General features: G+C 40.0%; 1 protein-coding gene across 2 annotated transcripts; it reads left to right on the top strand.

Moving 5' to 3' along the window:
- Positions 1 to 34: 34 nt before the first annotated feature.
- COMMD6 (COMM domain containing 6) lies at positions 35 to 27,357 on the top strand. Of its 2 annotated transcripts, XM_004012187.6 has the most exons (4): positions 5,555 to 5,647; positions 5,736 to 5,747; positions 18,398 to 18,550; positions 25,148 to 27,357. In XM_004012187.6, exons 1-4 carry the CDS (start codon positions 5,582 to 5,584, stop codon positions 25,196 to 25,198), a joined length of 282 nt encoding a protein of 93 aa, XP_004012236.2. In that variant the 5' UTR covers positions 5,555 to 5,581; the 3' UTR covers positions 25,199 to 27,357. The 2 variants fall into 2 exon arrangements, with proteins under 2 accessions (XP_060250519.1, XP_004012236.2); XM_060394536.1 differs by lacking the exons at positions 5,555 to 5,647; positions 5,736 to 5,747 and adding an exon at positions 35 to 93.
- The last annotated feature ends 594 nt before the right edge of the window (positions 27,358 to 27,951 follow it).

Here is a 27,951-nt window from a genome sequence, read left to right as displayed (position 1 = left end):
TCCTATTCATCGAGGGAGGAGCCGGGCACTGCCCACCAGGAGGCCCCACAGCCAGAGGGAGACGGAGTCATGCCAAGAAGCTCCTTTACCACGGTACAGAAGTGATGTCTTGGCCTTGCCTGCTGTTACAGAGTGGAGGATATTTGTATGTACCTACTGACTCGATGGACGTGAGTTTGAGTGAACTCCGGGAGTTGGTGATGGACAGGGAGGCCTGGCGTGCTGCGATTCAGGGGGTCGCAGAGAGTCGGACGCGACTGAGCAATTGAACTGAACTGAACACAGTTCCTTTTGACAAAAAATGTCGAGTACCTATTATGAATCAGACGCTGTAACTAAGTGTTGGATACAATAAGCTGAGCTTACCATAGCGTGAAAGAAGTGGGCAAAAGAACGAAGAATCACAGTACATGTGATACGTGTGTGATAATGTTAGCATAAGGTGGATGAACCTACAGAAAAAGGCAGCTAAAGGGGGAAGGGAGTGTCCAGAAGGCTTCCTGGAGGAGATGGACAGCTGGAGTGAGCCCTTAAAAAAGTAGATGTTAGCCATTCAGAGAGGAGGGTGCTCTGAAGAAGGGAGAGTGTGTACTGTGGCTACATACAGAACCTCCAAAACTGAAGGGCAGTGGTTAGAAGTGACGCTGGGGAGAGAGGCAGGGACTTCCCCGGTGGCTCAGATGGTAAAAGAATCCGCCTGCAGTGCAGGAGACCAGGGTTGGATCCCTAGGTCTGGAAGATCCCTGGGGAAGGAAATGGTAACCCACTCTAGTATTCTTGCCTGGAGAATTCCATGGACAGAGGAGCTTGGCGGGCTACAGTCCATGGGGTCACAAAAGAGTGGGACAGGACTAAGTGACTAACACGTTCACTTTCAGCTGGTCCAAACATCAGGGCTTCATTCTGAAAACAAGGGGGAACCTCTGAAGGATTTTAAGAAGGATTTTCATCTCTCTTTTCGGGCTGTTAATTCCGTAAGGCCTGAAGTACTGTCTTTTTTTTTTTTTAATTCTTCACATTGTTTTCCCCAAAGCCTAACCCAATGCCTGATACACAGTAGATGCCAAATAAATATTTGAGGAATGAATGGAATAATCAGATATGCAGAAATGCTATTTTCAGTAATGTGGGAAATTTGCCAGAGTAAAATGATGAGAGACTTAACTAAGACAGTAGCCATGGAGACGGAGGGGCAGACACAGATTAAAGAGATTCTGTTGGAAGGCGGTATCCTTCTGTTGAGCCGTGGTTGTCAATGATGACACCAGAGATCTGACCTGGGATAGAGTGTATTACTGCTGCACCCAAGAGACGAAAAGCAGGAAGATGAGCAGTTAGGGAGTGGGGAAAAGATTATTACATTGAGTTTGCCTTGCTTGAGGAACTTCCAGCTCTCCCACCTATGTTCTCCTGGCCACCATTCTTCAACTTCCAAGGAATTTCCAAGAGTCCTCGTTCTCCTTATCGATCTGAGATACTGTTGCTATGTCCACCCAGTTGCGAGTTGTTAAATCTGAGATGCCCAGCTCTTGATGAGCAGCCACAGTTGCATCATCACTTCAGTTGCACAGCCAGGCTCTTAGTGGCATGCCAGGGGCTGTTTGTCAAATGACTTGTTGTCAGGGGAATGATGTTGTTCCGGAATCGTGAGGTCCTGCACTCTGACTCTCCTTTTATGGCTTGCCTAGGACTCCTGGCAGCATGTACCTCTCTAGTGCCATTGGATCTGCTGAGACATAGGGTCAAACAGCAGCTTGCATTCCAGCATGGACTCGCTGCAGAGTATTGTCTTGCTCAGGGACCTATTCCAACTGGCAGCCAGCCATATCACCCATAAATGTGTTACACCTGTATTCCCAAATGAGGCATTTGCTGCCTCCAAATGCCAGAAACCCACCAAGTGCTCCGTTTTTGCCCGTTAAGAGAAATTGCAGGGTGCAGTAGCCAATCCTTCACCTTGAAGAGGTTGTCCTCTTATGCCCTAGGCCTTTCGACCCATAAAAACTTCATGTAGTAGCCTCTGAAGTTTGTAGGATTTAACTCCCGGCCTCTGGCATGTATGCATGTATCCATAAGGCCAGTACTTTTTAAACTTGAATGTGCATACAAATACCTGGGGAATATGAAATGCAAACTTTGGTTCAGTTAGTCTAAGATGGGATCCATGATGTATTATTGGCCCCCATGTTTGGGGGTTTTGTTTTCGTTTCTTTAAATGGAAGTAGAGTTGATTTACAATGTTGTGTTCTGTTCTGGTGTACAGCAAAGTCATTCAGTTATACATATATGTAAGGCCCCCATTTAAAAATTCTCCCTTTATCTATACCCTTTGCCATATAACATTGAAGTGTTTTCCACTAGGAGCAAAGTAGTGTCAATTCTCATTATTCATAGGTTCTGTGTTTTGGTTTATCTATTTGTCTACATTTATTTGTAACCCCCACATCACTATGCATGTCACTTTCAAGGTCATTTACAGACACGCCTGGAGTAGCAAAAATATTGAGTTCCCAGCTGACGTCAAGCAAGTCTGTGCTCTGCCATCTTGTTTGAAGTCTTGTATTGGCAATGAATCCTTTATACAGTCTATTTAATGCCCTATATATATATGTATATATATATTTGCAATTTTGTGCTTTTTGTTGATGATTTCACTGTATAGAAAGGCCCCAAGCATTGTGCTTATGTGCTGTTTTGTATTCCCACACACAGGAAAACTGTGATGTGCCTTGTAGAGAAAATACATATATTAGGTAAGTTCCTTCAGGCATGAGTTATAGTGTTGTTAGCCCTGGGATCAGTGTTAATGAATCAATAATGTAGATTAAATGTGGTGACTTTAAACAAAAATATACATAAAATGTATTGATCGGTTGATTAAAATGTGACCAGAGGCTCACAAGAACTTTTTCCCACAAGGAGCAATGGTTTGACATTTACTAACTCAGTGTTTGTGGTTGCTTTATAATGAGAATCAACTGTATATCTCCCTACTTCTTGACTTTGAGTTCAGCCATGTGATCTGTTACAGTCAATGAAGTGGAGAAGAAATAATGGTATTCCAGTTCCAAGTCCAGGCCTAAATAAGCTTCTGCTTGCTGTTTGTACTTGTATCATCACCTGGAGCAGAATGAGCTTGGGCCAGCCTGCTGGTTCCAGGAAGAGAGTAATAGACACTTGGAACACAGCAGAAGCACCTCAGCTGAGCCCAGCCTCCACTGGCCAACCCACTGCTAACCCCCAAGACATATAAGCTAAATAAATGTTTGCTTGTAATATGACATTGGGAATTTGTGGTGGTGGTGGCCCCAGGGTTTATACAGCAACACCTAATTGCTAGATCTGCCCCAAATTTTCATACTCAAATTCAGGGGAGTAACCAGGTGTCAGTTGATACAGCTGCCCCAAATTCAAATAACCAAATAAAAACATGTAGTTGTTACCTCCAAAAATGTTATTTCCAACTTGACTATACTCATAGTCTCATTTTTCCAGAAACTATTAAAAATTCAGCAGCTTCTATTCAAACACATCAGGAAGTTTTTGACAAATTGATGTTTGATGTCTTAATAAAAGCATTTGAGACCCTAAAACTGCTCTTATTTTGTCAAGTTCTTGTATTCTGAGGGATCTGGCAACTTCTCCAACCTTGAACTGAAATAAGCAACCTTTTTTTTTTTTTTTTAATTATTTTTTTAGTTGCAACGTGTGGGATCTAGTTCCCTGACAAGGGACCGAACCCAGGGCCCCTGCATTGGGAGCGAGGAGCCACTGGACCACCAGGGAAGTTCCCAACCTTTTTGTTTTATTTACTTAAGTCTACTCACGTTTTTGGAAATTGTAATTTGGTTGATTTGTAAGAAGACGTGGAATTTTGGTCCTTCTTCCAATAACCCATATTTGCCTAGTGGTGTAAGTTTACAGCCAACCTACTGTTCTCTTTCCTGCTTGGTTCCATTCCTGGTAGCTTTCTGTTACGCAAATCACAGCATAATTTTTTAAAAGACATTTCACATGGTGTTTGAACATAGTATGTACACAGCCAACAATACCCATAATTCAATAGAAGTGTTGAATGGCTATAACCAAGTTCATGCACACACCTACAAAAACAGCTGAGTCACACCTGCTGCCTGGCTATCTGCCATTGTAAGGAGCCATCTGATGCAACGTGCAGTATGATTTCTGAGGAGTCAAATGAGAAAAAATATGCAGCTAACAATTGATGAAATCCGGGATTTCAACACCTGACTTAATCAAATAAGTTTGGCAAAGCAGTCATAACTAGCCCAGGGAATCTTCTAAGACAAGGCTCCACCCGTCTTTCCCTAGAGCTATTGGAGAGGGTGTTTCTCTGCACACCTGTAACTTATTCATGGCACACCACTATGATTACTGTCTTACATTATTTATCCCAGTAGGAATATGTCCAGCTTTCTTTATGTGTAGAGACCCTGTCATATGCCTTTAGCCTGTGTTTCATTGCCAAGCAACCATCCTAAAACATAGCCTTTTTGCAATACTCAAGCATCACGGACTCGATGGACGTGAGTCTGAGTGAACTCCGGGAGATGGTGATGGACAGGGAGGCCTGGCATGCTGCGATTCATGGGGTCGCAAAGAGTCGGACACGACTGAGCGACTGAACTGAACTGAACTGAAGTGAAATGAAGTGAAGTCGCTCAGTCGTGTCCGACTCTTTGCGACCCCATGGATGGTAGCCTACCAGGCTCCGCGATCCATGGGATTTTCCAGGCAAGAATACTGGTGTGGGCTACCATTTCCTTCTCCAGGGGATCTTCCCAACCCAGGGATCGAACCTGGGTCTCCTGCATTGCAGACAGACGCATTTTTGGCCTCATTTGTCGGCAGTACGGATTAAAAAGTGTACCCCCAATAAAAAATCATGACTAGCGTAACATTATCATGTTTCTATAAGGCAGGCATTTAATCTATCAGGTTTCCTTTTTTAAAAATGAGACTCTGTAAGGGCTGATGCTGAAGCCGAAACTCCAATACTTTGGCCACTTGATGCGAAGAACTCATTTGAAAAGACCCTGATACTGGGAAAGACTGAAGGCGGGAAAAGGGGACGACAGAGGACGAGATCGTTGGATGGCATCACCGATTCAATGCACATGTCCGGGAGTTGGTGATGGACAGGAATGCCTGGCAGTCCATGGAGTCGCAAAGAGTTGGATAGGACTGAGAGACTGAACCGAGCCCGCATTGATTTCTAACCAGTCTGCGCCGCCACAAGTCTGCGCTTGCGCAGAGGGCGCTGTGGGCGGCAGACAGGATGAGTCCATGTCTATGGGATAGGTAGGGGGCTGCGGCATCCTAAAGATAGTCGCTCTTTCCCTGCACAGGTTATATGCCAAATATTAAAACCTTTTCCTTTACATTATTTTCTTTATTACTGTTCGGCTCCATAAACCTGATGTCTTATTGAGACTAAGGAGAATAATACAAAGATGTTTCTATCCTCCCCCCCCCCCACGTACGCTGCGTGGGCCGGCCTCGAGGGGCGGGGAGAGGAAGCGGAAGTGTTTGTGGCTTCTGGGAGCGTCCACTGGAGTGGATGGTGGGAACCCTGAACCGTGCTATGGAGGAGTCCAGTGAGCCCCAGTTGGATGCTAAGTCCAAGGTAAGGCCTGGCTTGAAAGGAACTGGGGCAGCGGGCTCCGAAGCAAGAAAGACTGTTCCCTGAATTGTGTTTTCTGCTTCCATTTCAGGTCACCAACCAGGTGAGTGAGTGGCCATCCAGTCCCGTCCTCCGCCTGGCTCTGCTGGGCAAGGGACGGGCGACTGAACCTGACCCTTCGCCCGCCGCCGGCAGCTGCGGGACGATGCCACCGTGAGCCTTTCCTAGCACCCCCCTCTACCAAGGCCTGTGTCCACGAGCCCCTGAGTTTCGTCCCGCCTTCCTGATTGCTTCTTCCACTTTGCTCCTGAGGTTGTAGCCACTAATCTTCCCCCAACCACTCCAGCCCGAAGAGTACAGACCAGATGTTAATCTTCCTTGATTAAGTGCCGTTGATTCGACTCTAGGTGCACAGTATTTGGGCATGTAATATATACAGAGAAGAGATTGTTAAAATTTACAAAGATAGCACCGCAAACATTTTCTTAGCCCTTAAAAAGCAGTTTGTTGAAGATGAAGAGTTTACCTCTAACCTTTCAGTGTTTGTATTTTTTACGCTTGGGATAAGAATTTGAATTTTTAAGCATATCTTAGGACGGTTACTTTTTTGCAAGAGTTCCTGTCTTGTTTCAACTAATAAACTGTTTTTAGCAAGTAACCTGTAACACTACCCAGAAGAGTACTAAAACTACCCAGAAGAGTACTAAGAGTATTTTAAACATATAAGTTACCCACGACCACACAAATATAAGAAAGGGCTGAGATAAATAAGCAGAACATAGGGACTGAGAGATGTCCACTGACTGCCCTCTGACATCTGGCTCCAGCTGATCTTGCTGTTGTTTTTGAGGATTCCTGAGAGACTGGGGGAAAAGCAGATAGTAATCAACAGGGGGCTTTGGTCAGAGTTATTGCTTAATAACTTTAATTCAGTCTGTCATAAATCATCTCAACCATTTTTTTATGTTAAGTCCTATGTTTATTTGAGTAAGGTATCCTAAGACTGAAGTATACTGGATTACAGAGTTTTAAACATTGAACCTTTTTTTTGAGGGGGGAGGGTGAAGGGGCAGGTGTGTTTGAAACAACACATTTATTCTTATAGTGCTGGAGAGCAGAAGTTCAAAATTATCAAAAGGGAGGGGATATATGTATAATTATGACTGATTTGCATTGTATGGCAGAAACCAACACAGCATTGTAAAGCAATTTTCCTCCAATTAAAAAATAAATTGAAGAAAAAGCTCAAAATTAGTCTCATGGAACTAAAGTCAAGGTACCAGCAGGGCTGTATTTCCTCTGGAAGTTTTAGGGGAGAATCTGCTTGTCTGTTTCTGCTTCCTACATTCCTTCCCTGTGGCCTCTTCTTCCATCTTCAAAGTGCATCCTTCCAGCCTCTGCTTCTGTCATCACTTGTCTTTCTGCTTTCATCACCATGTTGCCTTTTTTGATGCTGACCCTTCTCCACTTTCTTCTAAAGCGCAGCTGGATAATCCAGAAGAACCTTCCCACATCAAGATCCTAAATTTAGACATATCTATAGAGTCTGTTTTGTCATGTAAAGTAACATATTCACAGGTTTCTGGGGATTGCAATGTGGACATCTTAGGGGACTGTTACTCAGTGTGCTCCACATCCCTTCATGCATTCGTTCACACATTATATGATTGTGCATAGAAAAAGCCAAGATAAATTTACAAGTAGATTATTAGAAATGATATTAGAGTTTAGGAAGATGATTCAGTGTTTTTCTGTAGTTCAAAGACAGAGTTGAAAAATATTTTTGAAAAGATGTCATTTTTAACATTAGTCGGTCATAAGTGCTTTGAAATAAACCTAACCAAAGATGTTTGAACTTTTATGAATAAAATTATAAAAAGTGACTGACTTCTGGTTTCTGGTCCAGTGTGTAAGGAGTTTGGAAGTCATCACTCTGCTTTAAAATAGGTGAAAAGCTGAACAGACTAAAAAATGAACAGTTCTTGGATTTATCAGAGGAGTGAGGTCACAGGGCAAACTGCTGTCCCCTGAATTGGAGAGATAGGTGAATACAAAGAATCGCAAATTGCCGCAACACAAACCGCCATAAAATCCAGTGCCAGGGCAGGAAAACCCAAACTGTAATTGATGAATTCCTGGAAGGCTCAGTGTAGACAGTCAGTTCAGTCGCTCTTTGTGACCCCATGAATCACAGCATGCCAGGCCTCCCTGTCCATCACCAACTCCCGGAGTTTACTCAGACTCGTGTCCATTGAGTCAGTGATGCCTCCCAGCCATCTCATCCTCTGTCGTCCCCTTCTCCTACCCCCAATCCCTCCCAGCATCAGAGTCTTTCCCAATGAGTCAACTCTTCACATGAGGTGGCCAAAGTACTGGAGTTTCAGCTTTAGCATCAGTCCTTCCAGTGAACACCCAGGACTGATCTCCTTTAGAATGGACTGGTTGGATTTCCTTGCAGTCCAAGGGACTCTCAAGAGTCCTCCAACACCACAGTTCAAAAGCATCAATTCTTCGGCACTTGGCTTTCTTTACAGTCCAACTCACATCCATACATGACTACTAGAAAAACCATAGCCTTGACTAGACATACCTTTGTTGGCAAAGTAATGTCTCTGCTTTTGAATATGCTATCTAGGTTGGTCATAACTTTCCTTCCAAGAAGGAAGTGTCTTTTAATTTCATGGCTGCAGTCACCATCTGCAGTGACTTTGGAGCCCCCCAAAATAAAGTCTGGCACTGTTTCCACTGTTTCCCCATCTATTTTCCATGAGACCAGATTGCCATGACCTTAGTTTTCTGAATGTTGAGCTTTAAGCCAACTTTTTCACTCTCCTCTTTCACTTTTATCAAGAGGCTTTTTAGTTCTTTTTCACTTTCTGCCATAAGGGTGGTATCATCAGTATATCTGAGGTTATTGATATTTCTCCCGGCAGTCTTGATTCCAGCTTGTGCTTCTTCCAGCCCAGCGTTTCTCATGATGTACTCTGCATATAAGTTAAATAAGCAGGGTGACAATATACAGCCTTGAGGTACTCCTTTTCCTATTTGAAACCAGTCTGTTGTTCCATGTCCAGTTCTAACCGTTGATTCCTGACCTGCCTTCTCAAGAGGCAGGTCAGGTGTAGACAGGTGTGAGTTAAAATGTTACCCCACCCCCTACCCCCAGTTGTTAGTGGGACCTCACACTTCTGTTTTACCTCCAGTATCTCAAATGGGATATTTTTATTCAAAGTTCATAATGTGTTTTTTGATATGTTTTAAAATACAGACAAAATGGTTATTTGTATTTAGTAGTATTGAAAGGGGAAAAAATCCTTGACATAGCGATAAGTCATTTCTATTTGTAGTATATGCTTTTTCAGTGTACCAAATATAGCTCATTTTTAGGACTAATACTAAATTCCTTGAACTATAATACCTTCTGTCTTTAAATATTTCTCACCAATACAAGAATCAGCAAGATTAATTGGGACCACATGTCCAGTGAGAGTTCACACCTCACATACAGTCCATCAGCAAGCATTCCCTCTTACATTCTCTAAATTTATCTCCCCTTGCTGCCACCATCTTCTTGCGTAGATACTGTTGTTGTTTAGTCACAAGTCATGTCCAGCTCTTTGCGTCCCTGTGGACTGTAGCCTGCCAGGCTCCTCTGTCCATGGGCTTTCCCAGGAAAAAATACTGGAGTGGGTTTCCATGTCCTCCTCCAGGGGATCTTCGTGACCTAGAGATTGAACCCATTTCTCCTGTATTACAGGCAGATTCTGTACCACTGAGCCACCAGGGAAACCCCTAGCTACTACATTTGGCTCACGGTTTAGTCTTTTTGTTTTCCTTCTTAAAACTTGCATGTGCTCTTCATCAATCTGGAGGGACTTTTGCCATCTAGACCAGGTCTTTTCCCTTCTTGAAGCCAATTATAAGAGAGAATTTCTGTCTCACTAGAAAAAAGTCTTACATATGTTCCTTGGCCTAAAGGCTCTTCAAACAATGCCTCTTGGTCTTTTCCACACTCTTCTAGCTCATGCCACTCCAGCCTCGTTCTCCAGGTATCCATGTGGCTTTTTCCTTCACTTGACGCAGGTGTCTCCGCATTCAGAAATTATCTCCTCATAGAGATCTGCCCCAGGCTGTAACTAAATAGCCTTCCTGGTCACTCTGTCCCCTTATGTGCATTTTTAAAACCTCTTTTGGGACGTCCAGTGATTAAGACTCTGAGCTCCCACTGAAGGCGTGCAGTTTCCATCCCTGGTTGGAGCACTAAGAGACCATATGCCAGGAGGTATGGCCAAAAAAATTATTGTTTTTCACACTCATTGCCACCACATCATATATGTATTTGCTTATTGTCTGTCTTCTCAACTAGAATGGAAGTTTCTGAGGTCAGGAACTCTTACTTTTTTAATAGTCCCAGTGCCTAGAACATAGTATTGCTATTGTTTCCTAAATACTTCACTGAATATTGAGGCATAGAGACATAGTAACTTGTCCAAAGCCACATGGGTAGAAGGATGCAGAGGTGAAATTCAAACTCAGGTCTGTCGACTTGAGTCTGAACTTGTTAAATTTAACATACCATCCCATCTTGTCCAGCACCAGAAGGTCTAAGGTTACTCATTGCTTCACATTCCGATACTTAGAATCATTGTTTTGAACTAATTCACGGTTCCCTTCTATAGATGTCTAATTAGAACTCCTTATAAATGAATGATTGTTGCCACATTTTATTGCTTTCCTTCTTGCTAATTTTATAGTATGAATCAACAGAAGGATGTGTATTGACACATGGCATCTAGTGCCATTTTCCCTCTTCCTATTTATGAGATGCGTATGCGAGCTCAGTCGCTTCAGTCATGTCTAACTCTTTGTGACCCCATGGATTCTAGCCCCAGGCTCCTCTGTCCACGGGATGCTCCAGGCAAGAATACTGGAGTGGGTTACCTTTCCCTTCTCCAGGGGATCTTCCCAACCCAGGGATCGAACCTGCATCTCTTGAATCTCCTGCATAGGCAAGTGGGTTCTTTACCACTATCGTCACCTAACATAACATATATGAGACGATGACTTAAATTTTTGTACAGTTTGTGTAATAATTTATAAAATGCATGACTGTTCTTGTTCTTCTGTGTATTTTGTTGGGACCTGCAAGTCACATGAGGATGTGTGAACTCCCTTCAGGGATTTTACAGTCTAGTAGATAGTGGGGGAGGGAGACAGATCCACAGATGAGTACTGTTCAAGGCAGAATGTTCTAAGTGCTGCGGTGTAAAAAGTGACATGAACATTCATAGAAAGGTTGAGTAAACCACGAAGGACTTCACAGAGCAGGGAAAACTGGGAGGCATTTTGAATTTTAGATAGACCTTTGAGAGTTGTATTCTAGAGGAATGAGCAGCATGAACAAAAGTGTGAAGACTGAAAGATAATGTAAAGAAAGGATGCGGTCCAGCTTGAGCACGAAAGTGATTTGGGACTGTGCTGTGAGGGGACTTAACTGCCAAGGGAAGGGTTCTAACTAGTTCTCGAGGCAGTAGGGTTTTGACCTGCGATGCTAGATGTGGTTCCTTTATAAGTAGTGTTTAGAGTCTTCTCTGGATTGGAGCTGAGAAAGACCAAAGGCAAGAAACTAATTAGGGGGCCGCAGTAAAATTGAAGGCAAGCTTTTTTTTTTTTTTTTTTTTAACTCATTTGTTTATCTCATTTTTGGCTGCTCTTGAGTCTTCATTGCTGTATGCAGGCTTCCTCTAGTTGTGAGTGGGGGCTACTCTTCCTTGTGGTGCACAGTCTTCTCATTGCAGTGGCCACTCTTGTTATGGAGCACGGACTCTAGGCACGCAGATTTCAGTAGTTGTGGCTCGTGGTCTTTAGACTGGGGCTTCAGTAATTGTGGTGCACGGGCTCGGTTGCCCCATGGCTTGTGGGATCTTCTCTGAGCAGGGATTGAAGCTGTGTCCCCTGCCTTGGCAGGTGGTTTCTTAACCACCGGACTGCCAGCAAAGTCTGAAGGCAGGCTTTTTAAAAGACTTTGTAATGGTGAGATTGGGAAGGAGGGAGTAAATATCAGTGGCATTGACTGAAATCAGATCTTGAGTACCTAGGAATTCGTAAGTGTTTTGTGTTGCAGAGAGAGAAAAATCAAAATTAACTGAAGTTTCAAACCTGAGCCACTTGGAAAATAGGTCATTAAAACATTGTTTTAATTATTTGTATTTGCTACAGTTTCTAAAAATGAATAGAGTTAAGATTAGCTAGTTTTGAGATTTCATTTTTGATAAATCATCATATATTGTAGTAAGTTTATTAACAAAGCTATTTCCAGCTAGTTGTGTTTGCTCTGTTTGAGTTATCTGTCACCACATGACAAACCACCCCAAACTTAATGACTTAAAACAGCTGTTTAATTGTTTTTCATGAGTCTGTGGGTTAACTGGGCTTAGCTGGGTGGTGGTTTCTACGCCTTCTCAGGTCAGCTGGGGCCTCAGTCATCTAGGAGCCTAGTTGGGCCAGAAGTGAAGAGGTCTCACTCACGTGCTAGTCACGACCTGGCCTGAGCTGATCATAGGCATGACTTGGCTCTTCCTCATGTGGCTGCTCACATCATGATGGCTGGGCTCCAAGTGGGTAGGTCTCAAGATCCAGCATTCCATGAAGAAGGAAACACACGCTTCCAGTTCTCTTAAGGCTCAGGCTCACAGGTTCCAGAGCACCTCTTCTGTCATATTTTACTTGTCAAAACAAGCACAGGGACAGCTCAGATTTGTGCAGGGAGAAAATAAGTCCCCCTTCTTGATGTGAGGAGTGATGTGTACTTACAGAGAGGAGTGGCATTAGTTGTTGGAAACTGTCTTTGGAGATCATTTGCCATATACCCCTGAATTTCTAAACATATTAGTTCAACAGATAACTTATTGGAACATTCAGTTTATATCAGATCAGATAATGTTATAGTAGATTCAGTAGTAACTAGATTGATAAGGCCATTTCCCCCTGTGGTGACATAGGGGATGAACCATAATTACCATGATTTTAGAAACTGTTCTAAAGGCTTCCCTGGTGCTCAGCAGTAAAGAATCTGCCTTCCAGTGTTGGAGACCCAGGTTCAATGCCTGGGTCAGGAAGATCCCCAGGAGAAGGAAATGGCAACCCACTCCAATATTCTTGCCTGAGAAATCCCACAGACTGAGGAGCCTGGTGGGCTAACAGTCCATGGAGTCACAAAGAATTGGACACAATTTAGCAACTAAATAAAATCAATAAGTCCTATGAAGAAAATCAAAGCATGGATGAAGGTGCTGCTGAGCAAGATGAGAAAGGCTTAGCAAACATTGTCTACTTAGGCTAGAGCTAATAATATTCACAGGTGGCTCGTGGCTACTGTATTGGACAATTCAGGTCTAGCATTTAGAAGATGCTAAACATTCTTGCCCCATCCCAGACCTGTCTGCTTTTCTTTACTTATTAGAACTTTATGTAATTCTGAATCATTGTCTTGTTGCAGCTAAGTATTGATCTAATGAAAAGGGCTGGGATATGGAATCAGACAAATTTGGATTTGAATACCAGCTCTATTAGTTTTGTATCCTTGGATGAGTTGCTTAACCAATCTTTTCCTTAAGTACTTTAGAGAGCAGTTAATGTGTACAGAATACTTTCCATTTGAAAACTTCCATTTAAAAAAGGAGAGAACATATAAGTGTGTATTTTGTGATTCTGGCTATAAAACTTGCATACAAAAACTGGGAATGAGGACATAGGAATATGACGATAGTTTTTCAGATAGCACAGTTTTGCATGATTATTTTTTAAATTTTCTCTTAGGTTGTATTTTGAAAAATAAAAGGTAAATTTAAACTGAAATGGTCTTAAAATTTTTTTCTTTGTACACAATTTTTATTGCGATGTTTTTATGTTATTGATAACTTCAGCCATAATTTCTTGTTATTGTTCAGTTGCTAAGTGGTGCCCAACTCTTTGCTACCCCATGTATTGCAGCATGCTGGGCCTCCCTGTCCTTCATTATCTCCTGAAGTTTGCTGAAACTCATGTCCATTGAGTTGGTGATGGCATCCAACCATCTCATCCTCTGTCAACCCCTTCTCCTTTTGCCCTTAGTCTTTTCCCAGCATCAGGGTCTTTTCCAATGAGTTGGCTCTTTGTGTAAGGTGGCCAAAGCACTAGAGCTTCAGCATCAGTCCTTCCAATGAATATTCAGGGTTGATTTCCTCTAGGATTGACTGGTTTGATTTCCTTGCTGTCCAAGGGACTCTCAAGCATCTTCTCCAGCACCTCAATTCGAAAGCATCAATTCTTCAATGCTCAGCCTTCTTTATTGTCCAACTCTCACATCCATACATGACTACTGGAAAAACTGTAGCTTTGATTATATGTTCCTTTGTAGGCAAAGTGATGTCTCTGATTTTGAATATTTGAATATGCTATCAAAGTTTATCATAGCTTTTCTTCCAAGGAGCAAATGTCTTTGAATTTCATGGCTGAGGTTACGATCCACAGTGATTTTGGAGCCCAAGAAAAGAAAATCTGCCACTGTTTTTATTTTTTCCCAAACTATTTACCATGAAGTCATGGTGCCAGTTTTTTGAATGTTGAGATATAAGCCAGGTTGTCAACTAATAGTGTGACAGACTACAGCTAATTTCTTTTTATTTTTTAAATCTTTTTATCTACAGTTGAATCTTGATTTTTTGTCTTTGTATTCGTTTTACTTATGTATATTCTCTCTCTCTCTTTTTGTTTTTTTTACTACTGGGTTTTTCTGTATTTTTTTTTAAATCGTTTCCTTCATTCTATAAGAAATTTGAACTATATTGCTTTATTTTTAATATTCTCCACAGCCCTGTTTTTTTCTTTTTTTCTTTTGAAAATCTTCTCTGCAGCTAATTCCTATTTGAGACTCAACACACTTCTTAGAAGTCTTGTTTTTAATTTGCATGTAAATATTCAGTCTAGAATTTGAGAAATTCTCATCCCATAAACTTAATCCCAGCTGTTTTCCCCATGTGAAAAGCTCTTTTCCCCACAGTAAATGACAGCTGTCCCTAATTTTCCCATCTGCCGATTCCACCATCGTAATGGTCAGTGAATTCCAACATTGTGTTCTTTAATTGCTGTTCTGCTTGAAATGTTCTGGATAATCCAGAGTTTTATTTCACTTTTCAATATTTTACTCTATCATTTTATTGTGGACAGTAAAAATATAACTTCTTGCATCGATGAGTTGTATGGCCAAATAAATTTAAAAAATGATTGGTTAGGTTTCTGAATGTCACCATCTAACTGATGTAAAATGATATCTCTAATCATGAACTCCCTTGAAGTCTGTGCTGAAATTTCTAGCTGCTTAGTGAACATTCCTATTGAGATATTCCTTATCCCTTTTTTTGGTGTTAATTTTATTGGTTATGGTTGATTTACAATATTGTGCTTTAGATGTACAGCAAAGTGATTAAGTTATATATACATATACATATATTGTTTTTTAGATTCTTTTCTTATATAGGTTAATTATCACGGTTTGATAACACTTTTAGACTTAAAATATAAAAAGCCCTGGTTCCTATATGATATATTCTTCAGGCTCAAACCTTTATAGTTGTGTTTGATACCTCCCTTAACCCTGCAGACAATCATCAAGACCTGTCAAGTCATTCTTTTATCAATAAGCCTAATCCTACGTGTCACCACTGTAGTTCCAGTACAGAAAACCTTGAACCTGGATTACTATGTTCTCCTGCCACCAGATGAATATTTTTAAATCAATACTTTCATGCTGTTCTCTGTACTCAGAAACTTTTAGTGAGTACTTGTTGCCAATTGGAGAAGTTTAAATAACTTGACATGATAATGTTTTTCATAATAAGATAAAATACAGTTGACCCTTGAACAGTATAGGGATTAATCAATATGTGATTTATAGTTGGTTCTCCATATCCTGGGTTCCTCTGCCTATATGTGGATTCAACCAACTGCAGACCGTGTAGTACTCTGCTATTTACTATTAAAAAGCATCTGTGTGTAAGTGGACCCCTGCATTCAAACCCACACTTTTAAAGAGTCAACTGTAACTTTTGAAAACTTACACAGTTTTGCAAAAAGTTATGGCTTCTTGATTCTTGAACTTTTGTCAGCTTTATTTTCCATACTTTCTTATAAGAACCTTTCACTTGAAGACAGATAAATGCCCTGCCCCTTAGCCACATATCAACTGTCTTCATCTGTAGTTGGTTCAACTTAATATTTACCAAGCATTTGTTCTTTGCTCTATGTATATTTAAGGAATATATAAAACATTTTTTCCCTCTCATTTTCAGTTCTGTTATTCTTCAGACATTAACTTTATTCCCACTAATGCTTTCCTTTCAATAAAATTTTCCTTTCAACCAGAAATGTGGAGCTCACTGACATATCCTCCCCTTCTTCTGCTACATGTGCAAGGGAACACATATACCAAAACATACATAACATATGAATTATTTAATGAATAATTTTACTTTTTCTAGTTGTATTGAGATATAATTGAAGTACAGCTCTGCATAATGACTTGACATACATACACTGCAGGATGATTACTATAGTATAGTTAATCAACCTCATCTTCTCAAATAGTTACCGAAAAAATGGGTAATTTAAAGGTGAACATCTGTGTAATTACAGTCAAAATGCAAGAAATACAACAGTACAAAGTACAGCTACCTTTCCCTGGTGGCTCAGAGGTAAAGAATCCCCTTGCAGTGTAGGAGATGTGGGTTTGACCCCTGGGTCAGGAAGATCCCTTGGAGAAGGGAATGGCAGTCCACTCCGGGATTCTTGCCTGGAAAATCCCATGGACAGAGGAGCCTGGCAGGGTACTGTCCATGAACTCACAGGAGTTGGTCATAACTTAGTGACTAAACCACTGCCACACAGTACCCTAGAAGCTCACCATATGCCCCTCCCCGATCAAATATCCTCCACTTTCCTCCCTGGAGGTAATGATTATCCCTTTGTGATAATCATAGCCTTGCTTTTTTCCACAGTTTTGCCATCTGTATACGTATATGTAAACAATATCATATTTCCTTTTTTTCAAGTTTTTAAGTGAATGGAATAATGAAATTTTTGACTTATCTCAAGACTTTTTGTGTTAAGGGTAGCTGAAGTTCATTCATTTTCATTGCTCTGCAGCATTTCATTTATTACTGATGAACATCTGAGTATCTGTAGTTTAGGGCTGTTTTTAATATAACTTCTGAGAACTTTATTATATAAGTATCTTGTTTTTCTAAGTTTTATCCCTAGTAATTGACTCACTGGATCTCTGGACATGTATAACTTTAAGTGAAGCTAATTTTCTGAAAGACTGGCCCAGTTTAGACTGCCATCAGTGCACTGTGACACATCCTTCCATGCCAGTTTTAGAATCGTCAAACTTAAAATTGTGCTGTTTTGGTGGGTGTGTAGTGATATCTCTTTGTGGTTTAAATGTGCATTTTCCTGTTTCCTTTCATATATTTATCAGCTTGTAGTTCTTTTCTTGTTTACCCATTATCCTTTCTCTATTTTTGTATGGGAAACTTTTATTTAAAAAGGACCTGTACAGATCCTTTTTACTTATCAAAGATGTTAACCTTTTATCAGGACCAGCCTGGCCTTCATACTGTAGTTGATTTTGTCTAAAGCCAGTCTGAAGATGGGAGGAAAGTTTGGTCCTTACGGTAAACCCACCTTTAAAAAAATTTTATTAATAAGTAAAGCTGTTTGCCCAGTAAGCATTCATTTGGTCACAAAAGGTATTGGTCAATAGGTACTTTTGGTAAGTGCCTACTGTATCCTACTTATCTGCCTAAGCTTTGGGTACAAGATACAAAATTTTCTTGTATACTGTCTTAAGGTTTGAGCTCTGTATTGAGGGCTGCATTTATCCAGTCCTGATTTATGTCATGGAAACACTGAGCAATCATTGAAAAGAATTAGCTAGAAAGTCTTGAGGCAACCAGTAGTCAATAAGCATGTACTCTTTGGAGTCAAAAAGACTTTGGTTTCAGCTATGAGTCTGGAAATGTGTGACCTTGTGCATATTATGTCAGCTCTCTGAAATTTAGTTTTATCACCTGCAAAATGGAAATAATAGATTATAATGTTATGATGATTCATTGTGGCATTTAATGCATGTAAACTGCCTAGCACATCACCTGCCAAGTATCCGTCAGCAGTGATGAAATCTAAAACCACCTTCCCCAGTATTCATGCTAGTGTAAGGTTTCAGGTCAAGGACTGAGATGAGGAAGGAAACGAATTGTTCTCATGTGTGCCTCAGTCAAGTATGAAGATGGTATATAACTCACGTTCCACTTTAGGACTTTGGGGTTGTGAAATGCAGGAAGGACATATGTGGAACAGGAAAATGAGATAAAAGATGATTCAAAAGTCCCCTTAAGGACAGAAGCAAACTGAAAAACAAAGGAAAATGATATGGACACGTCTACCTCCATTTCACATCTGGTGGAAAATTTTGTTTTTGTGTTTTCCCTTTTGTAATTATGACAGTGTTGTTTTCCAACCCTGTTTGTGTCCCTTTGCCTCTTTCCATGTTCATTTGATTATTATCCCCCTAACAATATTAAGTTGAAGACATTTTCTTTTATTATGATTGGCCTTGAAATTAAAACTTGAATTCGAGAGCAGTAAATGTGAATAAATATCTGCATTCAGGGCAATGTTATAACTGGTGTATTATTGTGAACTCTTTTATTACAGCTCATAGATTTTCAGTGGAAGCTGGGTATGGCTGTGAGCTCCGACAGTTGCAGATCTCTTAAGTATCCTTATGTTGCAGTGATGCTCAAAGTGGCAGATCATTCAGGCCAAGTGAAGAACAAGTCCTTTGAAATGACAATCCCACAGTTTCAGGTTTGTGATATAATGCATTCGGTTTTAGCTGTTATTCTATAACTGCTGCTTAAAAAGATACATAAAATCATTTTTAAGAGAAAATTTTAACTTGATTTGCAATTCTTTTGAGTGCTTTACATTTATTAACACATACAAAAGATCTCAATTTGTTTTATTTTGGAATTATTAATATATTATTTTCAATACAACATTTTGAATTTGTATACTTTGACACTCCATCACTTCCGTAGTACTCATCTGTGAGTGTGTTTAAGAAATTTGCATCTTTTCTAGCAGGATATTTACTTTGTATTTAACTGTTTTATTCTTCTTTGGCTTAATATTCAAGAATGATAAAGCTAAGTTAATCTTACCTTTGAACAGTATTGACCTTGAATTTTCTGACTAATAATGTTTACTAAATGCAGATCAGATCACTAATACTAGTACTTGATAGCTAATTTTATCTGCTAGGGTTTTGAGTAACCTAGTAGTTTATATTTAGAATCATGTTATATATATTATTTTTAGTGTGTGTGTGCACATGCACACTCAGTTGCTCGGATGTGTCCAGTTCTCTGTGGGCCCATGGAGTAAAGCCCACCAGGCTCCTCTGTCCATGGAATTCTCCAGGCAAGAATACTGGAGTGGATTGCCATTTCATCCCCCAGGGGATCTTCCTGACCAAGGGATCAAACCTGTAACTGTTAGTCTCTTGCTTTGGCAGGCAGATTCTTTATCACTGCACCACCTGGGAAGCCCATTATATATATTATTATTTCACCTCTTTTCTGTAAGCAAGAAAGGGAGAAAGAAGGTAGATGAGAAATCAGATTTTCTTTTCAATGTACATACAGGGAAATGCTTTGTCTTTGGCTAATTTAACTGACCTTAGAGTTTTGTTTTTGTTTGTTCATTTTGATACCTATGGTGAGTAAATAGATATGAATTCTTACTTATAGCTCTTCCTACTCTAAAAAAGTCAAATAATCTAAGAAAGGCCACCATGATTAATGAAATGGAAAGGTAATGAGAATTCTTTATAAAACTGAAAATATATTGGTCCCAGACTTCTTTTTTTTTCTTCTTGATGTATATATTTTATTGAAGTATGGTTGACTTACAGTGTTTCAGGTGCACAGCAGGGGGATTCAGTTATACATATACGTATGTTATTTTTGAGATTATTTTCCATTATAGGTTATTACAAGATACTGACTATTGTTCCCTGTGCTATACAATACACCTTTGTTGCTTGTTGTATATCTGCTGTTTCTTTTAAATTAGAAATCTAGCATTCTATTCATATAAAATCAAGTGGAATCAAAATGTCATAATTTTTTTGGACAAAATTTATGTTTTCTAAAATATACGTATATTATACCTGCTATATATATATATATATAATGGCACCCTACTCCAGCACTCTTGCCTGGAAGATCCCATGGATGGAGGCGCCTGGTGGGCTGCAGTCCATGGGGTCGCTAAGAGTCGGACACGACTGAGCGACTTCCCTTTCACTTTTCACTTTCATGCATTGGAGAAGGAAATGGCAACTCACTCCAGTGTTTTTGCCTGGATAATCCCAGGGACGAGGGAGCCTGGTGGGCTGCCGTCTATGGGGTCGCACAGAGTCGGACACAACCGAAGTGACTTAGCAGCAGCAGCATACACATATATGTATACAGAAGCTTTTCTACCACACTTGATAAAGACTTGAGAATGAACTTCAAAAAAAAGAGAGAGAGAGAAAAGTTGGAGACATTGGAAAGCATGAACTAAGTGAAATGGGAGCACTGAATATGGAATAGGAAAAATGGAACTAACTAGGTAAAGATAAAAGATCATCATATAGTCCAGTTGTTTTTATACATGGCTGCTCATTAGAAACATATCTGGGGTTTTGAGGAAAAATAGTAATACCTGGGCATTTGTATTTTTTAGCAAATTCCAAGATAATTCTCATATGCATCTGGATTTTAAAAAGTGATTACAAATTTTTATATTAAATAGCAATTTTGGTGATACAGAATTCTATTTTTTTCTGTTGACCAGTCATGATACAATGGTATTAAGTGAGTAATAGTTACATAATCATAGTAGTAAAAGATGTTTATCTGTTTTCACAATCAAAAGCCAGACAAAAAATAAAAAGATAATTACAGTTGCAAGCCATAATGGGAACATGATTAATCTAACAGTATAAAATAATTATATATACTTTAGGGGGTCAAGCAGAGTGATGTGGTAAGTCGAAGTGCATACATGCATATGTTTTCATCTGCCTGGCCAGTCTTTGTCTTTTGGTTGGTGCATCAATCCATTTACATTTAAGGTAATTATCGATATGTATGATCCTATTTCCATTTTCTTTTAGGTGTATTTTCTGTAGGTCTTTTCCTTCTCTTGTGTTTCCTGTCTGGAGAAGTTCCTTTAGCATGAAAAGATGGTTTGGTGGTGCTGAATCTCTTAACTTTTGCTTGTCTGGAAAGCTTTTGACTTCTCCATCGTATCTGAAGGAGAGTCTTGCTGAGTATTCTTGGTTGTAGGTTCTTCCCTTCCATCACTTGCAGAGTTTCTGTTGAGAAATCAGCTGACAACCTGATGGGAGTGCCCTTGTATGTTGTGTGTCATTTTTCCCTTGTTGCTTTTAAAATTTTTTTGTCAGTTTAATAACTGTGTGTCTTGGGGTGTTCCTCCTTGGGTTCATCCTGCCTGGGACTCTCTGCCTTTCTTGGACTTGGTTATTTCCTTTCCCCTCTTAGGGAAGTTTTCAGCTATTATCTCTTCAAATATTTTCTCAAGTCCTTTCTCTCTGCTCCTCCTGAGACCACTGTAATGCGAATGTTGGTGCTTTAATGTTGTCCCAGAGGTCTCATTATTTTTTTTTTTTCATTCTTTTTCTGTATTCTGTTCTGTGGTAGTGATTTCTGCCATTCTGTCCTTCAGGTCATTCATCCGTGCTTCTGCCTCCATTACTCTGCTCTTGATTCCTTCTACTGTGTTGCTCATCTCTGTTTGCTCTTTAGTTCTTCTGCATCTTTGGTGAACATTTCTTGCATTTTCTCTGTTCTGTTTCTGAGATCCTGGATCATGTTCAATATCATTATTCTGAATTATTTTTCTAGAAAGTTGCCTATCTCTACTTCATTTAATTGTTTGGGGGGTTTGTATCATGTCCCTTCGTTTGGGTTATAACTCTGCTTTTTCATCCTGATTAACTTTCTGTAATGTGGTTTTTGTCCTACTCACCATGGGACTGTGGTTCTTCTTGCTTCGTCTGTCTGTCCTCTGGTGGATGAGGCTAAGAGGCATCTGTACGCTTCCTGATGGGAGGGAGAAGGTGGGAAAAACTAGGTCTTGCTCTGGTGGGCAGGGCCTTGCTCAGTAAATCTTTAATCCAATTATCTGCTGATGGGTGGAGTTGCACTCCCTCCCTGTTAGTCATTTGGCCTGAGGCGACCCAGCCCCAGGGTCTTTGGGCTCTATGGTCTCTATGGTAGGGTTAATGGCAGCCTCCAAGAGGGCTTATGCCAAGGGGGACATAAGGCCAGGAAGGCCTTAATCCTAGAAGGCCAGGATTGCTGCTACCAGTGCCTCCATCCCTGTGGTGAGCCATTGCCAACCCACGCATCCACAGAAGACTCTCTGACACTCGCGGGTAGTTTTGGTTCTGTCTCCTATGGGCTTGCTGCTCCTTTACTCTGGGTCTTGGTGTGTAAAAGGTTTTGTTTGTGCCCTCCAAGACTGGAGTCTCTGTTTCCCCCATCTTACGGAAGTCCTATAGTTAAATCCCGCTGGCCTTCAAGGTCAGATTCCCTGGGAATTCCTAGTGCCTTTGTCAGATCCCCAGGCTGGAAAGCCTGATATGGGGCTCAGAACCTCCACAAGTGGGAGACTCTCTTTGGTATTACTGTTCTCCAGTTTCTGGGTTGCCTGCCTGGTGGGTGTGGGACTTGATTTTATTGTGATTGAGCCCCTCCCTCTGCCGGGGCTTCTTTGTCTTTGGGTGTGGGGTATTTTGGTGTGTCCCAGCGTCCTCCTGTTGATAGTTTCTGAACAGCTGGTTGCAGTTTTGGTGCTCTTGCAAGAGGGGTGAGCGCACGTCCTTCTACTCCACCGCCTTGAACTGGAACCCCAGACTTCTGTTTTAAGAAAATCTCCTCATATACCACTCAAGGATGCTTTTCTGTAATTTCTTTATTTTCGCTGTTGCCCGGGCTTTTCTCTGTTTGCAGCAAACGGGGGTAGATGCAGTATATGGGCCTCTCTTGTTACGGAGGACAGGCATGCGGGCTTCAGTGGTTGCGACACACGGACTTTGTTGTTCCAAGGCGTGTGGGACCTCCCTGGACCAGGGATCGAACCCAGGTCTCCTGCATTGGCAGGCAGATTCTTTACCACTGAGCCACAGGGGAAAGCCCTCTGGGATACTTTTGATTTCTTTTACAAACTGTATTTTCCCCCAGCTTTATTGAGGTAAAATTGACAGAAATTGTATACATGCAAGGTATACTATGTGATGTTTGGGTATATGTTTACATTATGAAAAGATTCCTACTGTCAAACTAATTAATATATCCATCATCTCACATAGTTAACATTTTGTGTGTGTGTGGTAAAAACTTGAAATCTCTTCTTTAGCAGATTTCAAGTATGTAGTGATTATATTAACTGTGGCCAGCACCTATGCCTTAGGTCTCCAGAGCTTACTTCCCTTGTAACTGAAAAGTTTACCTCTTGACCAGCATTTCCTCATGTCCTCTACCTTCCCAGCCTTGGTAACTGCTATCTATTCTCTGTTACCATGAATCTCACTTTTTTTTAGGTTCCACATATAAGTAAGATCATGTAGTATTTGTCTTTCTGTGTCTGGCTTATTTTACTTAGCATATTGTCCTCCAGGTTCACCCATATTGTCAAAAATAGCACGACTGGCTTCTCAAAGGATGAATAATACTGTGTATATATACACACCACATTTTCTTTATCCATTCATCTGTCACTAGACACTTGGGTTGTTTCCATACCTTGGCTATTATGAGTAATGCTGCATTGAATCTGAGAGTGCAGATATCTTTTTGAGGTAGTGATTTTAAGGATTTTCTTTCCTTTTCATTTCTTTCTCTTAGAACTGATATGTCCACTTTAGAACGAAAAAGCGTCATGCTTCAACACTGTTAATGTGAAGTGGTGTCTTGGAAGCAGTTAAGACTAGGTTGAAAAGAAAGAAATGCAGTGTATTGTGATATATGAGTAGCCTTCAGCTGAATATAAAGACCAAATCCACTTCAAAAAGTAACACAGGTCTCAGTCCTTTTGTAATTTATAATACTGGCCTAATTCTTATTTTTCTTTGCTGCATTTTTGCTCCCAGATTCCACCTCTTAAAATTTTCTCAGGAAAAAGATCACAAATGGGACAGCTCTTTTAAAGTTAGTTCTTACATGGCTGATAGCTAACCAGGCAGTCAGAGCCTGTTAGTCCCATTACAAAACTGTGGATGAAGGAACATTCTTTGAGCTTTTGATTAATATCTTTTTAGTAGCTGAAATTGGAGAAGGCAGTGGCAACCCACTCCAGAACTCTTGCCTGGAAAATCCCATGGACGGAGGAGCCTGGTAGGCTGCAGTCCATGGGGTCACTAAGAGTTGGATACGGCTGAGCCACTTCACTTTCACTTTTCACCTTCATGCATTGGAGAAGAAATGGCAACCCACTCCACTGTTCTTGCCTGGAGAATCGTGGGGACGGGGGAGCCTGATGGACTGCCGTCTATGGGGTCGCACAGAGTCGGACACGACTGAAGTGACTTAGCAGCAGCAGCAGCTGAAATTATGATCATCAGTATATGTTTTTGAACAAATGTTTACTTCCTCCTTCATAATAAATTTACGCATGAATTAAAACAAAATACAGATACTCTTTTAAGAAGCAAAATAGAGGATTAAGTCCAAAGAAGAGGGAAAATATGAGGATATAAATCCAGGTGGTGCTAGTGGTAAAGAATCCTCCTGCTAATGCAGGAGACGCAAGAGATGCTGGTTTGATCCCTGAGTCAGAAAGATCCCCTGGAGGAGGAAAGAGCAATCCACTCCAGTATCCTTGCCTGGAAAATCCCATGGACAGAAGAGCCTGGCAGGCCCTAGTCCATGGGATTGCAAAGAGTCAGACACCACTGAGCACACACGCATATAAGCTGCTATCTTATTGTAATTGACAAGACAGCCTCTATCAATCACCCTGAAATGCAGTCTTTCACTAAATTAAAACTGGTTCAAAGCCTGGGACCCAATGTATCATTTTTTAAAAGTCTATTGTTTATGACAGTGCTGGACATTTAATAAATTTTTGTGGTATGGTCCTAAAGAACTTTGTTGGATGCTTTCAGAAAGTTTATTTATGAGCTAATTATTCAACCCTACAGTAGTATTTTTGCTTGCACCAGATTACACCTTTTGCTTCTTATGGTAAGCTTTGAATAATAATAGTTGAGGATTTAACATTAAAATGCAGACTTAATAAGTTATAGACCCTCTGCTGGACAGATATAATTAAAAGAACTAAAGAATCCTCTAAAAGCAAAATTAATATTGTTTCCCCCTTTCTCCTCAGAATTTCTACAGACAATTCAAGGAAATTGCTGCAATTATTGAAACTGTGTGAAAACTGATTCTAAACCGAAAATAATCTAAAATCACGGACTTCACTTTCTGCAACAAAGCTGCTTAAGGATCGAATGATATTTATTGAATGAAAATTATACTTTTGGTTTTCCACTTTTTAAAATAATAATAAAAAAAATCAGACAAACAGGAATTACAAAGTGGTGATTGATGCACAACTTTGTGAATGTACCAAGAACCACTGATTTGGATAGTTTAAAGGGTAAATTCTGTGGTATGTGAATTATATCTGAATAAAAAAAAATCAAACAGTTGAATAATAGTAAAAGCAACACAAGTTTATGTATTAAACCAACAGTTTTAAAAATTACTGGTAGTGTTACCCATTTTGTAAACAAGCTCTTACATAGTGCCTTTACATACAGTCTTATATATAAAGTATATATAAATGGCAAAAATAGTATTTGATTAGGATAATGTTACTTTACAGATTCAGTTTTATAACATTCATTTGCTGTGAAAGCAGTTAGTGAGAAGAGTGAGGCTGCTGCTTCTCAAAAAAATTTGAAATCAGGTTAGGATTGGTCATTGCTCCCTTATATTAGCCAAGCATTCAGATATTTCTGTTATTAATATTGTAGAAAGTTCAAGTATATGCAGACATAGAAAGATAAGTTTTATTAAGAATTTATATACAACTGAGTTAACCTGGTAACACAGATTATTGTGTTAGGTGATCTCTTGAATTTAGATTTGTAAACCAGTTAAAATATTTTATAAAACCACAACAGTTGACACTATATGGCATTTCTCAGTTAAACAGATCACTGGAATAGACTATGTGGCCTAGAAATAGATCAAGACATTTGAGACAAAGATGGTATTTCAGTTGGATGAGAAAACAATTTAATAAATGATACTAATAGTGACAGCACATACAAAAGTAAATTTCAGATGAGTTAATGATTTAACTATAAAATATAAAAATTAGAAGTGTTACAGAATATTTATGTTAATTTTAAGGCTTGGGAAGACAGCAATTCCACAACTGTAATATAAAACAAATATATCTGAAATATAAGAATTAAAAAATCACATGTGAGAAAAAAATGGGTCCTAAACAAAAGACCCACTATGTTGATGTGTAAGTTAACTCTTAGTCTACAAACAAATTTCTTTAAATATTTGAAGTAAGAAGATATTTTTATATAAGAAATGAGATGTTCACTTAACTGTGAGAAAGACTGAGGGAATAAGGAGAAATTATTGCTAGCTTTTAGAAAATACAGTAGTGCAGGAATTTCAGGGAAAGCCCCTGCCAGTACTCTCTGCACAATGCAGGATGTCACCTGGAAGCCACTATACAGGCCATTTCTGCCATCTGTCAGGATGTTCGAATGAAATAAAGGCTGCCTGCTTTCTTCACTCTTCTAGTTTCAGTGAGAGTGCCTCTGATTGGTGGAAGTTAAACCAGGATCCTGTTGACACAGGAATCTGGTCAATTGAGTTTCTAGTCTTTCAGCACTAGAAAGGAAGGGAGATTTAGAAAAGTAAAAATGGTGCTGAGTATTCGTACTCTGCTGATAGGAGTTGTTATGGTCTTTTTTGCAAAGTGATGTAGACACACACGTTATGTAGAAATTTCACAACTCCGAAATTGCAGTTGAGAAATACATCCTTTGGAATAAAGCCACTAATCTATATAAAAACATTTGCAAATTTGTCTAAATGTTCACCCAGTTCCAGTTTGGGCACACAAGAAGGCTGCATTTTCCAGCCTCCCTTGCAGTTAGTTTGGGGCCTCTGATTGGGTTGTAGCCAGTGGAATCTGGGGCAGACGTGTCCCAAACCACATCCAGTTTTTGTCATAAACCTTTCTTTGGCCTCCAAGCTTTCTCTCATGTTGACTGCTGGAAATGAAAAAATCTGAGATAGTAAACCCATAAGATGGATCCCCTGAATCACGACTGGAGGCACACTCATGGTAACAGCCTGACTTGCACCAGGCAGTGATGTCAGCTAGAAACAAACTCTTGTGGTAAGCTGGTGAGATTTTTAGAGTGTTCATTACAACAGCAAGTAAGCATAAACTTGAATAACGATATTTGTATGAAGATTTTTATTGTAACATTTCCTCAAGCAGTACAAAGCAAAATGAAGCAGCGACTGTCTATAATAAAGAATAAATGGTTGAATAAATTCATTGTATCTCTGCTCTAGCATACCACTCACCTGCCATTATCAATATGTATTGACAATACACCTGCTGTTAACACATACAGTTATTTCATAAAACCGTGTAAAATGTGCTCAATATATATTTGAATTCTTAATTGAAAATTAGGGAAATCAAGGAAAGATGTTTACCAGATTGTAAGCATTGATGGAGAGGGCATATGAAGAGGGAGAAGAAGAGCAATTAAAAAATTAAGTTCATATTGCATTATTGAAAAATACCATTTTATAAAAAAAATACTTGAGGGACTTCTCTGGCAGTCCAGTGGTAAGACTCCATGCTCCCAATGCATAGGGCATAAGATCCATCCCTGGTTGAGGACCTAAGATCCAGCATGCTACGTGGTGTGGCCAAAAAATAAAGACTGAAAGAAATTGTTAAAATACTTGATAAAAATGTTGGTTTTTATGTATGCTTCTGAAAAGTCCTTAACAGTTCCTTTCATGGTATAATGTTGTGTCTTTAACAAATGTGTAGTGCATCCCCAAACCAGGAGACAAACAGGCCTCGCTGTGCTATAGAAATGATGACCCCAGCTGGGGTCTGACATTTTGGCT

This window comes from Ovis aries, chromosome 10 (genome assembly GCF_016772045.2).
Source record: "Ovis aries strain OAR_USU_Benz2616 breed Rambouillet chromosome 10, ARS-UI_Ramb_v3.0, whole genome shotgun sequence".
In the NCBI taxonomy this organism is placed as follows: domain Eukaryota; kingdom Metazoa; phylum Chordata; class Mammalia; order Artiodactyla; family Bovidae; genus Ovis; species Ovis aries.
Note: the sequence above shows the minus strand (reverse complement) of the source record. Positions and strands in the feature narration are given on the sequence as shown.